At 39.7% G+C, this 15,009-nt stretch overlaps 2 protein-coding genes across 2 annotated transcripts in view; one reads left to right on the top strand and one right to left on the bottom strand.

The window, feature by feature from the left end:
• The window catches only part of pcxa (pyruvate carboxylase a), a 159,528-nt gene that overhangs the window by 98,109 nt on the left and 46,410 nt on the right, over positions 1-15,009 (top strand). The window lies entirely within an intron of this gene.
• On the bottom strand, positions 2,952-13,844 carry lrfn4a (leucine rich repeat and fibronectin type III domain containing 4a). Its single transcript, XM_079835539.1, has 3 exons — positions 13,434-13,844; positions 9,535-11,193; positions 2,952-4,870 (listed from the first exon to the last, which is right to left on the bottom strand). The coding sequence occupies exons 2-3, from the start codon at positions 11,169-11,171 to the stop codon at positions 3,850-3,852; spliced, it is 2,658 nt and encodes an 885-aa protein (XP_079691665.1). The 5' UTR covers positions 11,172-11,193; positions 13,434-13,844; the 3' UTR covers positions 2,952-3,849.

Raw genomic sequence — 15,009 nt, 5'->3', positions numbered from 1 at the left:
GTGTTTGTGTGTTTGTGCATTGCACTAGCTATCGTCTTGTCAAGACTCTCAGGAGAGAGAGAGAGAGAGAGAGAGAGAGAGCTCAGCTGCTGCAGCTGCAGTGGAGTCATCACAGCCAGAGAAAGAACAGGCCAGCTCTGTCTGCATCACTGCTCCTGCATGCATGATCGGCTAACCACCTATGTGCCAATCAGTAGGTTTTAATTGGGTAAAGGAGGGCAGAATGTTGCCTGTAGCAATCATACGGAACCGTTCCATCCTCTCCTCCACAATCTTGCTTGCAGTCAGAGTTGTGTGTTCTCCATGGAGTTTGTAAAGACATTTATGCACTCTGGGGGTGCTTTAGAAATAAAAAGTATGCTCATGATTTTAGACATCAGGCTCTGACAACAAATGCACCGGTCAAAATGAGACCATGCGACTAGTACATGCTGTTCCTGACTGGAACTAGATAACACATCTCTGTTGTGCTTTTTCCCAGCAGTTTTTGCAATCTGATCTTATGGCAGTCACTTTTTTCCCTATGATTTTAATTTTTTTTCTTTTATCTTTGGTTTTCCATCTTTTATTATGACAATGAAATGAGGGAGGGCCTCATCATAGATTCCTAGTGTGTGTAGCTTTGTTCCAAACTCTGGGTGTGCTTTAGAAATAAAATGAATGCTCATGATTTTAGACAGTGAGCTAATGTATCTTAGGACCCTACTGGAAAAGCCCACTTAAACCAGCCTAAGCTGGTCTTAGTTGGTCTCTCTGTTGATGAGGATTGGGCACTTTTTTAGCTGCTCAGGCTGGGAGACCAGCTGGTCACCCAGCTAAACCCTAGCTTGGCCAGGCTGTAAAAACCAGCTAGACCAGTGGTTCCCAACTGAGACGGTTCACAACAAATGATTTCCTAATGCAGCACCAAAATTGTCTATCATAGAAAATTAAATTATTAATATATATATATATATATATATATATATATATATATATATATATATATATGGTGCTGGGTAGTAACTGATTACATGTAATCTGGATTAAGTAATCAGATTCCAAAAAATTAAATACATGTAGATTATATTATGTTTCATAATACTCATAATCAGACTTTTTTATGATTAATTTTACATGTTATTCTCACAATGGTAGTAAATTAATCATAATTCAGTTATTCTCCCCCTTTTACTAATTTTTATTCTTTACATTTTCCTTTCTAAAAAAGCCTACTTCTTATATGTGTTCAGAAGTTCTTCCAGGTTTGTAAAACTGCACACACAGACCATCCTCTAGTCACTTGGCTACCACTGAAAATCCACACAGACCCACACAGTACTTCTTCACTGGATTTACAGAAATCATTTCACTTTAAGAAGTGTTTTCCTCAACATCGCAACACTGCACATCTGATCAGCTCCTGACGAACACATTAATTATTATTTCAATTATCACTCAGTCAGTCATTTAAACATGTATTACTGTCTTAGGAAGTTTTGTCTTTCAAACATATTCAAATGTACAAAATCATGTCATTTCATATTTAGATGCAATGCAGGGTTTCACCAACTTTTTTGTCAGCTGAACCTCTAAAATTAAATACATTTCATGGTTCTCCGATGTCAGTTAATGTCACATGACATGCAGGTAAACATTTATTTTTTATTTTTTTTATTTAGCAAGTGTTTTATTTTGATTGTTTTTATTTTCAAATGATTTATTTGAATTTTACATTATGATTTATTTAGCTTTTCATTAAACTCACAAACTCCTGCAGCTCCTTCACAAACCCCAGTCTGGAAAACCCTGGCATAATTTAATATTTAATGTACTTCATGTTGGTGATAATAAAGAATTAAATATATTTTCTTTCTCTTTGTATTTGTATATCAATATGGTACAAGATTATTCTATTCAAATCAATGTAACAAATTAATCAAGTCAAAAGAAACGTGTAACGTAATTGATTTAGTTAAAAATAGGTTTTTATTATATAATTTATTTTATGATATATATAAATAAATGAGCTAGACCATCTTGACCTGGGTGGGAGACCGTCTCAAACCAGCCAAGACCAGCTGTCTACCTTTCTGAAAACCCATGTAAACAAGCCTAAGCTGGATTTCTGCCACAATAGGTGAACCCCCTTCCTGAAGTATTACAAAGCATCAATCAATAAAGAGTATCACAAAGTTATTAGCTTACCATATTAATGTCAGATTCTGTTGGAATGAACTCAGACTTTAAGCATTAGACAAGGCTCTTAAGCTCTTATGAGAAGCACAATTTTTTTTGGCTTGTATGAATGGCTTTAAATCAGACTTGCATTTTGATTTAAATGTTAACTTGGAAGTTAGCAGTAAAGAGTAGTTAGTGAAGTAGCTCGTTATGTTTTAGAAAACAGTGTGTATTGGTTTAACACAAATACTGTTGATTCCATAAACTCGCACTGATGTATGCATATATTCTCTCTCCATATAATGTATCGGCTATGACCTGAGCTTCAAGGACCATTTGTGAGATTCATTGTTACAAAGCGTTTAGCATAAGACAGGAAACCTCCCCCAACTGTGCCACTGTCCTCTTTTTCTGGTTCACACCTTCACCCCTGCCTCTTTCCTTTTATCTTCGTCCTGTTTTCCTCCTCTTCTGTCGCCTGTTATATAAAATAGTCTGTAGTGGGCTTGACACAGCCGAAATGAAGAAATATAACAGGAAATTAAAAACTTCATCTTGAAGCCTTAGTTCATATAACGCATTACTTTTTGAGGTCTTGCAGATTAACAGACCTTGTTGTTGTTGTTGTTATTGTTGTTATTTATTATCTGCAATTAAATCTCCAGTTAAGTTAGCCGAGCTAGAATTAGTACACTAGAGACATTAAGCTGATTATCCTATTTGACATTTTAATCAGGTTTTTTTAGGACTGTATGCCGTGCTGCCATTCAACTACAGCACTCTTATTTTTTGGTTCATGTGCCATATGGCTTTTTATTCCAGCTTCTCTTAAGCAATTAACCTTGGAGCTATCATATCAGATTGATCTTAATCAGAGCTTCATTACAGCTTCATTCCACAATACAGAATATCATTTTTACAGAACAGCTTTTTATTCTTTTTATGTCTCTGGAAAAAAGGCTGATCAGACAAGAACAATTATGACTATTCAGACCACTGTTGAATGACATTTGAACAAATGGTTTCCTCATTCTTTGTTGAAGTGTTCTGTGAGTCCCCCTCCTTCCATCTTTTCAATTCATTGAAAAACATATCCACCAGAAAAAATAAAAAAGTGAAGAGAAACTTTACAGCATATTTATATACTTTCCCTCATTAGAAGGCCCAGACATGTTGTGCTTCTTTGCAGCAGTGTATTTCAACAGATAAAGCATTCTCTCTTTGGGTTTGAATTATTATTGTTTTTCTGTGATATTTACCCCCTTAGTTTTTCAGCTCCTTATTAGCATTCAAATAGTGTTTCTTCTACATAAAGTAGAGGCTAATTTATTCAATAATTTATTAATTGGTTAATTAATCTTGTTGAAACAGACGCTTTAGGTTGTAATCCCCCATGCCTTGGGCCTGTCGTAAAAAAAAAACAAGCCTGTCCTTGAATCTCATTTCTTCAAATCCTACTTGTCATTCTTTGTCTTCACATAATTTGATTTTGAGCCTTGTTGTGGCTCAGAATAATGGCGGTCATCAAATAATAGCCAATCCTTTGTGTCAGAAGCATTACTTCTCATCAATCCTGCCCTCCCCTGATAATTTGTTTTATCTAATTTTTTTTAGTTCTCTCTTTTGTTACTTTTGTATCAGCCTTTCTTAGGTGTCACTCCCCCCAAATTCAACTCTTTCTTTCACAATCTACACCACGCTTTCCTCCAGGTCTCTTGGATTGACGGTCATGCTACTGTTTGAGTTTGACGTCGAGTTGGAGTTGTTAGAAGTGAAGGCATGTAGATAGTTGTGCGTTAGGCCGTTGCCATACTGCTCACTGCTACCCGTGCTGGATGTGCTGGTGGTGGAGGCACAGTGGACAAGCATGCCATGTAGTGACTGGCTACGACGGGTCCAGATGACGCTCAGCCGCTTGGCGTAGCTGTAACACGTGGTGGTGGTGATTTCACCCACGTCAAAGGAGCAGCTACGTTTGGTTTTTAGTGCCTGCCTCAAGTCTGAGCCTCCTTCCCTTCCATCATCTCCTTCTTGTGTCAATGCAAATGAGGCCAAGACCTGTCTGTCCGTGTCTCTGTCTGTCTCCAGAGACTTCCGCAACTTGAGCCTACCTGCTCGCTTTTGTGTCGGCATGGGCAGTGTGTTACTTGGGGAGTAGAAGAGTGTCAATCTCTCACTTTCTGGTGTGAGAGGACTAAAACATTTTTCCCTCACTGCCCCGTCATCCCTTTCGCGTGTGCCATGGTGTGGCTCCGGGCTCTGTTTAGGTTTTGGGAGAGAACTGGGCTTGTTTTTGTCTTTTGTTCTTTGGGCCAAGACTCCGTTTGGCAATGCCACCATCATCATACTGTTGTTTCCATTCGTCTGGGCGTAAACATCCACCCCTTTGGCTGGCAAGAACTCCCTGTTGGCATCATCCCGACACTCTCCGCATACACGATGGCGCACCATCATGGCCACGGTGAAGACCAGAAGGGTTACTACCACCACGCCACCCACCATCACTGTCAGTGTGCCGCCCAGGAAGTGAGCGTGCAGAGAACGGCATTCTGGATAATCCTCTTTAGTGCTGAACTGGATGCAGCCCAGCACCTTTGTAGTAGCCAAGGAGGAGATGCCATCATCGAATATGGCCAAGACACACAGGCTGTAGTCTGCTCCTGACACCAAGTTTTTCAGCAGGAAACTATTACTGGTTGGAGGCAGAATTCTGTAACCAAATAGAAAAAGTGAAAATTTATGAGAAATTAAACATTATATTGAGGAGAAATGCAGCCAGAAATACATCAAGCACAATAAGGTGAGATCTGTACCCTGCAATAAAGGGAATTGAAGAAATTAGCAAATTAAGAATAAACTGCAGATGTTGAAGATGCAACAATCTATCAAGCAATTAAGCATTTTTACATGAAAGCTGAGAGGGTGCTGACATGCTTCTTGTTTCTTGCCTGAAGGAATCCTGCCCACACTAGTCTTTACAATCTACCATAACTGGTCTTTAAAGTACTCTTTAATAGACTTCAGTTTGACTGTGTCCACTGCATTTGCTTTGGCTGCTTGGTATATGTGTCTGTAATGAAAATGCTTTGGATGGCTACACATGATTCAAGTCTTTTAATTCACTTTACTTCTAGAGGCAATTGGCGTTTACAGCAGGAAGGACCTTGAATAATTTTAATCTCTTTTGCTCTGGTTTCAATACGCTATTTGCCTCCTTCCTTTTCAGATTCAATAATCTTTTGTCAATTGTATTAATTAATTCATTTTTTTCACTACACCATATCTTTCCTTGAGTATCATCCTCAGTAAAAAGGGCTGTAGTGTTTTTGTGCTACACTGTAAGGAATCGAAGACGGTGTTCACATTCAAGTTGACTTGTCTTATTTTTGAGCTCAGTGTGTTACTGCATACCAATGAGACATTTGCATGCTTATCTGCATATAAAATTTCAAAAATCTTATGGATCATTTGAATTACAAGCTTCACAGGAAACTGTGAAGTTATGCTGTTAATGATATGCGAATGATATGCTGTTAATGAAGCCCTTGATTTTCTCCATGAATCGTGCTGAGCAATGATTTGAATTTGTTTTCTCTCATTATTTGTATAGGGTGGTTTGCATTTTGAGATCAGTTCAGGTCAGGTCAATTCAGTGGAAACTAGTACATTTTGAGCCAGTTGAATTATACATGTAATTTATCAAATGTATACATTTTAAGTACATTTTTGCAGTATTTTCATCTTCCAAATTCATCTTCATGTCAACATCACTGGACGTGACATTTTCTTGTACTATAGTACATCAATGACTGATTGATTGGTGTCTCATAATTATTCATAAGACTGCGTGTCCTTATCCTATGTGAAGACGCCTTGCTTAATTATTCACAGCAGCAATGCATGCGTTCTTTTCCTATGACAGGCGCTTCAAAATAGTGAGATCACATACACTAAAGCCCAATTTATACTTCTAAGTTGCGTGTACACTGTAGCTACGTCGTAGGCTGTGTTGCACGAGTAGCCTACGACGTACCCTGACGTGCACCTCTCCAAAATGTAACAACGCGTCAATTCTACGCGGACCGCAAGCACTGTGATTGGTCTGCCAGAACCCCTCCCTCAGGTCAATAAATAAATAAAAAATCTGCTATTGGAGTGTGTGTGTGTGTGTGTGTGTGTGTGTGTGTCCAGAAATTGGATGATAGTTTCATCCTTACATTTGCTATATAACTCAATATTTTGTAGTCCAGAGATTCTTTATGCTGGTGAATAAATACATAGATCCGCTGTGAGTATGTGTGAGCTCTTGATGGTCTTGTGGTAGAATTTTTGTTAAGCGTGCCAGAGGTTCTGGGTTCTAATCCACCATTGTATAGTTTATTTAATTATTTATTTTCTCATTAAAACCAAAGATGTTAATCAGTGATTGCATATCAAGAACAGGGACACATTTGGTTGCATTTCGTTTTATGATTTCATCGGAACGAATAAAGTCTCCGCAACAGCAATCGATTGAAGCGATTGTCTGTGCATGAGCCACCGATACTGAAAACAGCGGCCACGAGCACTCTGCATGATTTCAAAAACGCATTCAAGCGCCAGATCGCCTCTTATTTAACTCTACTAATCAACTAGAGATGCTTAATTTGTATTAGATACAACAACTCAAGCTGCAAGAAAAGTTGCTATCTATTTGCTGCCATCACTGCTGCTGCTACTCCGACAATGTACACAACAAGCTGCTTCTTCTTCGGTTTTTGCCTTGATACTGTGGGTTACACCATCAACATGCCCGTGGACACTGCCTACTAGCAGTCTGCATGTGTAATTGCACATTGACTTGGACAACAATGCTGAAGTATAAATGAAAACCGACTTGTAACTTGCGGCATAGAGGATACGGCGTAGGTCAGACGCAGAAGTATAAATCAGCCTTAAGTGAGAGATGCATTAATGGGTCAAAATTTGTTTTTGCTTTTGTAACTACGCTGGTTCTCTTCCATAGATGAGTTTTTGACACAAATGTGATTTGTGTGTAACAGGTCTTTACGGCCCTATAACCGATCAAACGGCTTATAAAACAGCAAAATGCCTCAAAAGTTAAAGGTGCAGAAGTGCATTCATGTATATATATTTTCGATGAAAAGCACAAATGCTAATGGATGTGCTTTTATTTGTGCATTAAACAATCACGGGATATGTATGTATTTGTGTAATTTTACGTGAGCTTACAAAAACATATATAATTTATGTATATTTTGTTGCATGCAATGGTAAATTGCAGCATGCATTTGTGGGAAGCTTTGATGCTTTTAACTGAGCAAATAAAACTGTCAATCAGAAGTCGTTGCTATGTTGTTGGTCCCTATTCCCCCTCCACTATGCAGCTTACCACACCCACTTTTATAGCATTTTTTCAAATCTGTGGTGAGAACTGACTAGTGCTGAAAAGGATTATAAACTGGTACATTTGTCTTTCTGAATGGGTGCATGATGATGCTGTATGGTATAGAAGCGTTCATTGTAGCATCCCAATAACCCATTTTCTTTGTGTTAATGACCGGTTTAATCTAAATGCATTGAATTTTGGCTTGCTTTTCTGTAATTAAACCTGTAATCAAATTTTCCCATACTTCACCTTTAATATTAGCTCTGTCGACATAGCTTGTGCGAAACTTAGAACATAAAAAATCCTGAGAAACAAAATTGTTTTCTGTAGTTATTGGTAATATGCCAGAAATGTTGTCAATAGAGCTTAACTTGTATTGAATGTGGAGCGTTCCTTGAATGCGCAAAAATATCTAAGAAAAACCCTATCTCTGTAGTTTAATAATGCACTCAAGGTGGCCAGTCAATGTGTAATGTCTGTCTTCTGGTCTAGAGTGGCTTACTGTGTTTACTCTTGCAGATTCCTGCATGTTGATAGGAATAGCTGTAGTAACAGGTCCATTATGAAGATGCCTGGCCTCCCACTCATCCACTTCTCTGCCTGCCATCACTCAGCAACTGCTGCTACTTCTGCTACCCTCATCCCTCTCTCTTTAGCCCATCCTCCTTTATCTATATATATTTATCTTTGTGTCACACAAACATGCCCCTCACCTTCACCATACATTATTGATCCCAATCCCTGGACATCCCATTGCTTGTTCCTTTTGTTAAGCCTCCTAAGATATGTCCTTACCATGCCAGAATATGTTCTCGTGTGTGCATGTGCAGTGCATATGTTGCATTTGTAAGCCCCCTTCAGAGTTATTGAGTGTTTATAGCTGAAGAGCTCTAGGAAGGTTGCTAAGAGAAAGGAAAAGGTAATGAGATGAGAGAGTGAGATAAACAAATGACATCATAAAATGAAGGCTACCATGGAGGAACTTCTTTGACACAAGTAGGACATTTGAATTCACAGTATACAAAAAGTAATACAACACCTCCTGTGATGAGTAGCTAAACAATACCCAGATGATGCACTGCCTCTATTAAGATTCTGAGGTGTGCAAACAGTGGACACTTCACTATCCCTTGAGAGAACAGGAGCTGAGGTGGCGTCAGATTCAAAAGATAAAAATGTCCAAAAACTGTAAGCCAGGTGCCTTTTTTAAAAAAGTGCAAGTACTGCTTGTACCAAGAAAGTTTCTTCTGATTAAATTGTACTTATTTAACAACAGCCAAATATATTGTTTTCTTGTTCGTTATTAGTCTTTCACAGGTTAAAGAACACAAGGAACACAGGACAACATGGCAGATGTTGTATGTCTGGAAATGTATTTATACTATAAACCTGCATGCCAAAGGAACATCAAATGTTAAGTTCTTCAATTAATTTAGTACAAACTATAAATGTGTGGGAATTTGGACACTACTACTGTGGAACTACTGTGACTACTCCCAGCTGTCTTAAGTAGAGTTAGTGTAAGCAACTCTCACAGCCCTTCCCTTGTGACCTGCCCCATCTCTCTCTATTCCTTTCTCCCTCCATTTAGATCCATTTCACTCTTCCTGATTCATTGTGAAGGTGTAGGTTTTGCCCTTTTAAAGGGTCCATCCTGTTTTCCCCAGAGTCAGCAGGTCCTCTCACTCCACTGCTCTGCTTTCTTTACCCCTTCATGGCTATAAATAGCTGCCTGTATCTCTTTTAGCCTCATGGCTCAACTTGAATCTTCCATCCGCTTTGGGGCTGTGACTGTTTCCTTTGGCCTTATCCTTTCATCAATATCTGAAGCCTATAATCCATGAACATGAGCACCAAACATGTTTACATGCGTTCACTTGGAACACATGAAAACCAAGCACTGAAAACCAACATCTTTTTTTGTCAAATGTGCTGCCACAATACAAAAAAGCTAGCTGCGAGATCAAGAAACATGATATCCTTACCTATAAACAAGTGCGTCGTCAGCAGTGCTATTGTACTGGATCTGATACATCCACACCAAGAAAGGCGTTGAAGATCGACCCATTTTCCAGCGAATCTGAGCTGAATTGGATGTCACACCTAGAACTCCCACCAGGGTTTCTGTTCCTCCGTTACTGCTTCTGCTTCCTCTTTCTCCAGTATCTCCTTTGCCTCCAGTGACATTCTGTACAGTCACCACACCAGTCCCTGCCCCTTCAACCCCTCCCCGCCCACTGCTAATATCAGAGGATCCAGGGTCTCTATGGTTGATAAGGGATATTGTACCATTCCCTCTGTGGGGAAGAGGAATGATCTTCAATTCTACCAGAGCTGTAGATTCCCCTGCAGCATTGATGGCAATGCACGTATAGGTGCCATCATCTCTGGCACGGGTCACCAAAAAATCCAGTGTGCCATTGTAGTAGGAACGAATGCGACTGGAGTTGGCCACAATACGGTCATCTGGTGACACCCAATGAATAACTGGCTCAGGGTCACCGATGGCTCTACATTTAAGTGTGGCTCTTTGGCCTTCCAACACCCACAGCTTGTTGGTATTACGGGTGATCAGTGGTGGCTCACACGTGAACTCTTCCTCTGGGATGGACCAAAAGTAGCGACCCGCCAGATGAGCAGGTGTGGCACATGTCTCCATGTCATCTTCCCGAATCAGTCGTCGTAGCCACAACAGTTCACAGTTGCAGTGCAGGGGATTCCCCCCAAAGTTAAGGCTGATGATAGAATTGTATGGTGTTGGACTGACAGCCCCAATCTGGGATCTGGAAAACAATGGATCAGGGGGAAGAGTCTGCAATCTGTTTGAGGTCATATCCAGTCGAGACAGTTTGAAGAGCTCACTGAAAGAACCCTCAGCAATCTGGTCTATTAGATTGTGATCTAGATTTAAGGTGTGCAGGCTAGCCATATTCTGTATAGAGTCCCAAGGAACCCTGCGAAGGTTATTGTAGGAAAGGTCCAGATCTTCCAGAGTCATTAGGAAGTCATCGAAAGCATCCACTGAAACATCTGTGAGCTGGTTGTTGTTGATGATGAGATGCTGAAGGTTAACAAGTCCTGTCAGATCCTGAGGTCCCACCATTGTGAGACGATTGGTGTCCAGGTGAAGTGAACGCAAGCTCTCCAGATCAACAAATGCCAGTGGTTTTAGAGCATGGATGGTGTTGCGTGACAATGTCAGGTCAACTAGTCCTGTCATATTGGCAAAGTCTGCACCTCCCACTTCCAGGATGTAGTTGTCAGCAAGACGAAGCTCCACAGTGCGGCGATCAATGTTCGGTGGCACAAAAAGCAGACCTTTATTCACGCAGAGTGTGCTTAGAGACTCAGATAAGTTCCGACAAACGCAGTGGATGGGGCAGATGGACACCATGCCCCATGTCTCCCCTGCCAACACACCTTGCTGCGGAGTGGACAATACAAAGCCTAGGAGACCCAGCCAGAAAAATGTTGATTGTGGCAAGGGACAGGAGCGGACACTTATTGTGCTGAAAGAGTTTGAGGAAGCAGGATGTCTCCTTGACAGGATCCATTTTGAGTTGCCCTGTTCTTGCAACAGATTGGTTCCTCTAGATGGACTCCCTGGTTCTGTGCGTGGCATGGTAACCAGGTTGTCCACAGACCTGTGCAAAGAGAATGAACATTAGTGGATTCAACTCATAACTTGAACTGGAGAAAATGTTAGGACTTTCTGTCTCCCTCAATCCAGGGACTGCGTTTCCATTCACTAATCCCCTGCACAAATGTGGTTATTCACTGAGACTTGGTGTTATATCTTATCAATCATCCAGTATAAGCTCGCTTCATCCAACAATGTATCAAAGATCTAATCGTGATCCAATCTACCATTGGCCATGTTTAGTGGTTCAGATTAATGATCTACCTGGAATCCTTTGTCAATTGTTTGGATTTTAAGGCATTTATCATGTGCCCAGCAAGTGCAGCAAGAACCTTAAACTTTTCCCCTGTTTTGTGAGCGAAAGAGAGACTCGATTTGGCTGCCAGGGACAAGCCCCAAGATGATCAGTCACATTCTAAGTGATGAATGCCTTGGCTGTCTTTTCATCGCAGATGTGAGATTGTGTGGCTGTTGTTGTGGCTGTGTGTGCAGACAAAGTGTATCTATTTACCCAAGTCTTATGTCCTTCTGTTTGTTCTCCTCTCTGCTGCTCCCTGCTCTCCTACAGGGGTCTGATTACTCCATTAACCTGATACATAACTGTCTGTGTGTGTCTTCTCTGTCGCACACATGGACAGAAACAATCCAACCAGTGCAAGGAGTGTAGGGAGCAACACAAGCGGCAATGGGTGTGTAAATGAAGTTTAATTGCTTTCACAAGACTGAAGACCTGTGTTATCTAACGCACTATTGTAGATGAACATGTGACTTGACTTGGTTTAATTAATCCATCAGTCACCATCAACAAATGTGTTATGCTGCGATGGTGGTATGATAATGCTTCTATTTGTTGCTTACGTGTTTTTGGCGTGTTCATTTCAGTCTTACATAATGGGAAAGTGAGAACGGGTGAGATGAAGGGATAAGATGGGGCAGCATAGAGAGTAGTTATATTCTATAAATAACCATGTGCAATTGGCTCAAAGCTGTATGTGTGCAAAATTGCTATAAAGAATGAATACCCAGTGGGATTTAGATTCATTGTGCTGAATCTGGAATTGCACACTGTAAATATCCTGCAAACAATTGACAAACCTCATGAGGTCCTACCTGCCAGCAGTAGGTTAGTTTGTGCAGACAGGGAAAGGAGAAGATTAAAAACAAAAAATACTGTAATTTTTCATACCTGTCTGTTCTGTTTAATCAGGATTTAAAATGGTTTCCATTCTTTTCAGTTCTGTTATAAACAAATTGCCAAGCTAGTCCTATTATTGCTTCAGATGAAAATACAGAAGTGACACTGTAAATAATGGAAATATTAAGGTGTGCTGAGGGTTGACATGTTCCTCATAGTTAATGATCAAAATCATGATGATTTAAATTTGATCTGTGCATGGTCAAATGGATGAATTACTGTCACATCATGACTGCCTTGCCGTTCTTTTCTTCGCCATGAGTCACTGTTTTCATAATCTTCTGTGAACCTCAGTTAAAAGGAAGTTGGTATGTCTGGATTTTTTTTCTTTCTTGATTTTCATAATTTCCTATGTTTCAGGAAATGAATAATTCCTATGTTCCAAATTATCCTTCACTTAACAGCATTTTTAAATTCTAAATCCAGTGAAAGCTTGTTTTATTAAAATCTTATATTTGCAAAGGTGCTTCCAGTAGCAAGGGTTTCCAGTCCATTTAATCTCAGAGTGAACTGCCAAAAGAAACACAAACCCCTCTTAATAAATATAACCAATATTAAAAGCTCTCATTTAAAAACAAAAACAAAAGAAAGAAGCTCACATCAGTTTATCTTTCTCTCATTTTTCTTGCGTAGACTTTTAGCTCAGATGCCACATCTCAAAGTGGAAAGCATGTTGGAAAGCAAAGACATCCATGTCTGTTTGCTGATGTCGGCGTCTTATACTATTGAGGTTCCTAAATTAATTGATTCTTCCTGTAAACTGGCGCATTAAAGCAAATAATCCAATTAGACCTGCTTTCAAGCAGACCCTGTGGGTCTGACTGAGCCAAATTTGTCTGTGTATGTGTGTGCACGGCACGCACTCTTGTCTAGATGGACTTGAGGTCTATACACTAATTTTCACTGCACAATTCCCTCCTTATTGTTTTTTTCCTTATCCACCCTGAACTGTTAGTATTTTTTCTCTGTCCTAACTAATTCCAAATCTATGTCTCCACTCCTTCCCAGCTTCTTAAATACCTGAAGGGTAAAGAAAAACATATACCAACCTTTTTTTATTTTCAAATTCCTGCTTGCGTCCATCCGAGAGAACTGCTGCTCTTTCCAGGTATCCCTTTTCCTCTACATCTCAGGTTGCTCCAAGAGGGATTTTGAGTAGCATCCTCACCCCTCGTTTATCTCCCGACAGCTTCTTTTGTTTTTACTTTTGCAAACGGTCCCAGGAAACCCTGCCCACAAAGTAGGCAACCATTACCTACAGCCTTGAAGAACCTTTATATAACCGTGCTGTTGAGTCCCAGCTGATGTCGCTTTTTTGACATCGATCAATGCCTTCTTTTTGCTTTTTCGGTCCTGCTCTATATTCTTGAACTGCGCGAGTCTGTGATTTGTTGGTTTTGATGCAGGGAGCAAGCCGATGTGAGTGTGAGCATTTGCGACTGCAATGTGTCTGCTACAGCAAGGGCAGAGTGAGCGGGAGGGAGGGAAGAGAAAACGAGAAAGAGAGAGAGAGAGAGAGAGAGAGAGTGAGAGAGAGGGTGGGGGGGAGAAAGCGACGGAGGGGAGAGTGGTAGAGCCTAAAGCAGTCTTGGCTCTCGGTATGAGGGGAGAGACGAAATGCAAGGGTAAAAATGGCAGAATGAGAGTGCATTGGCAGACTGGGGTGTGGGGTTGGATGTGGATGTGGATGTGGATGTGGAGAGGAATTGCCCAAAGCTCTATCACTCTGACAGTACATTTTTAACAGCAGCGCATCATCTGTCAGCAGACACACTTTTGTCACAAATCCTCCCATAGAGTCGATTTTCACCTTATGTAAATGCCAATTTATTCTATATCATTAAAACAGATACTGAAAGAGCAGCTGATTTTGAGAAATCTGTTATTAGAAATAGATCTTTGAATTCTGGTGATGATTCAGATGCCTTTGACAGGATATGACATGGGTCCACCCAATCCCTAAAACAGCATAGTTGACTATCGAAATTTTCTTTTTTTGTAGTATAATATTAAAAATACTGTAAAAATTGGCAAAACATTTTTAAAATAATAACTAAAACACTTTCACAATAATGTTCAATTTGTTAATATTAGTCAATGCATTGGGTATTATGAACTAATAATGGGCTAGTTTTATCAATCAAGGTTAATGTTCATTTAAAAATGTACTTTGTTGTTAATCCATAATTATTCATAATACATGAACTAATGTTAATGTATACAACTGAAAATGTAAAAATGTATTAGGATAGACTACTGTTTAAAAGTTTTTGAAAGAAGCCTCTTATCCTTAGGCAGCATTTATTTAATGCAAAAATATAGTAAAACAGTAATATTAGGAAATATTATTACATTTTATAATAACTTTTTTATTTTATAAAAAAAAGCCATTACTCCAGTCTATAGTGTCACAAGGTCCTTTCGAAATCTGTTTAATGCTGTTTAAAGGGGTGATGAATTGAGAAATCAACTTTCCCTTGAGCCTTTGATATATAAAATTTCATTGTGATATAAGAATATCCTGTAAGTTTCAGAGCTGAAAATGTCCTTGTTAGTCAAAGAAAAGCTTTTATTGACATCAGGCCCAGAAAACTCTCAATCTCAGAATATGTCGACCATTGAAGT

The sequence above is a fragment of the Gobio gobio genome (genome assembly GCF_949357685.1).
Source record: "Gobio gobio genome assembly, chromosome: 14".
Lineage (NCBI taxonomy): Eukaryota > Metazoa > Chordata > Actinopteri > Cypriniformes > Gobionidae > Gobio > Gobio gobio.
Note: the sequence above shows the minus strand (reverse complement) of the source record. Positions and strands in the feature narration are given on the sequence as shown.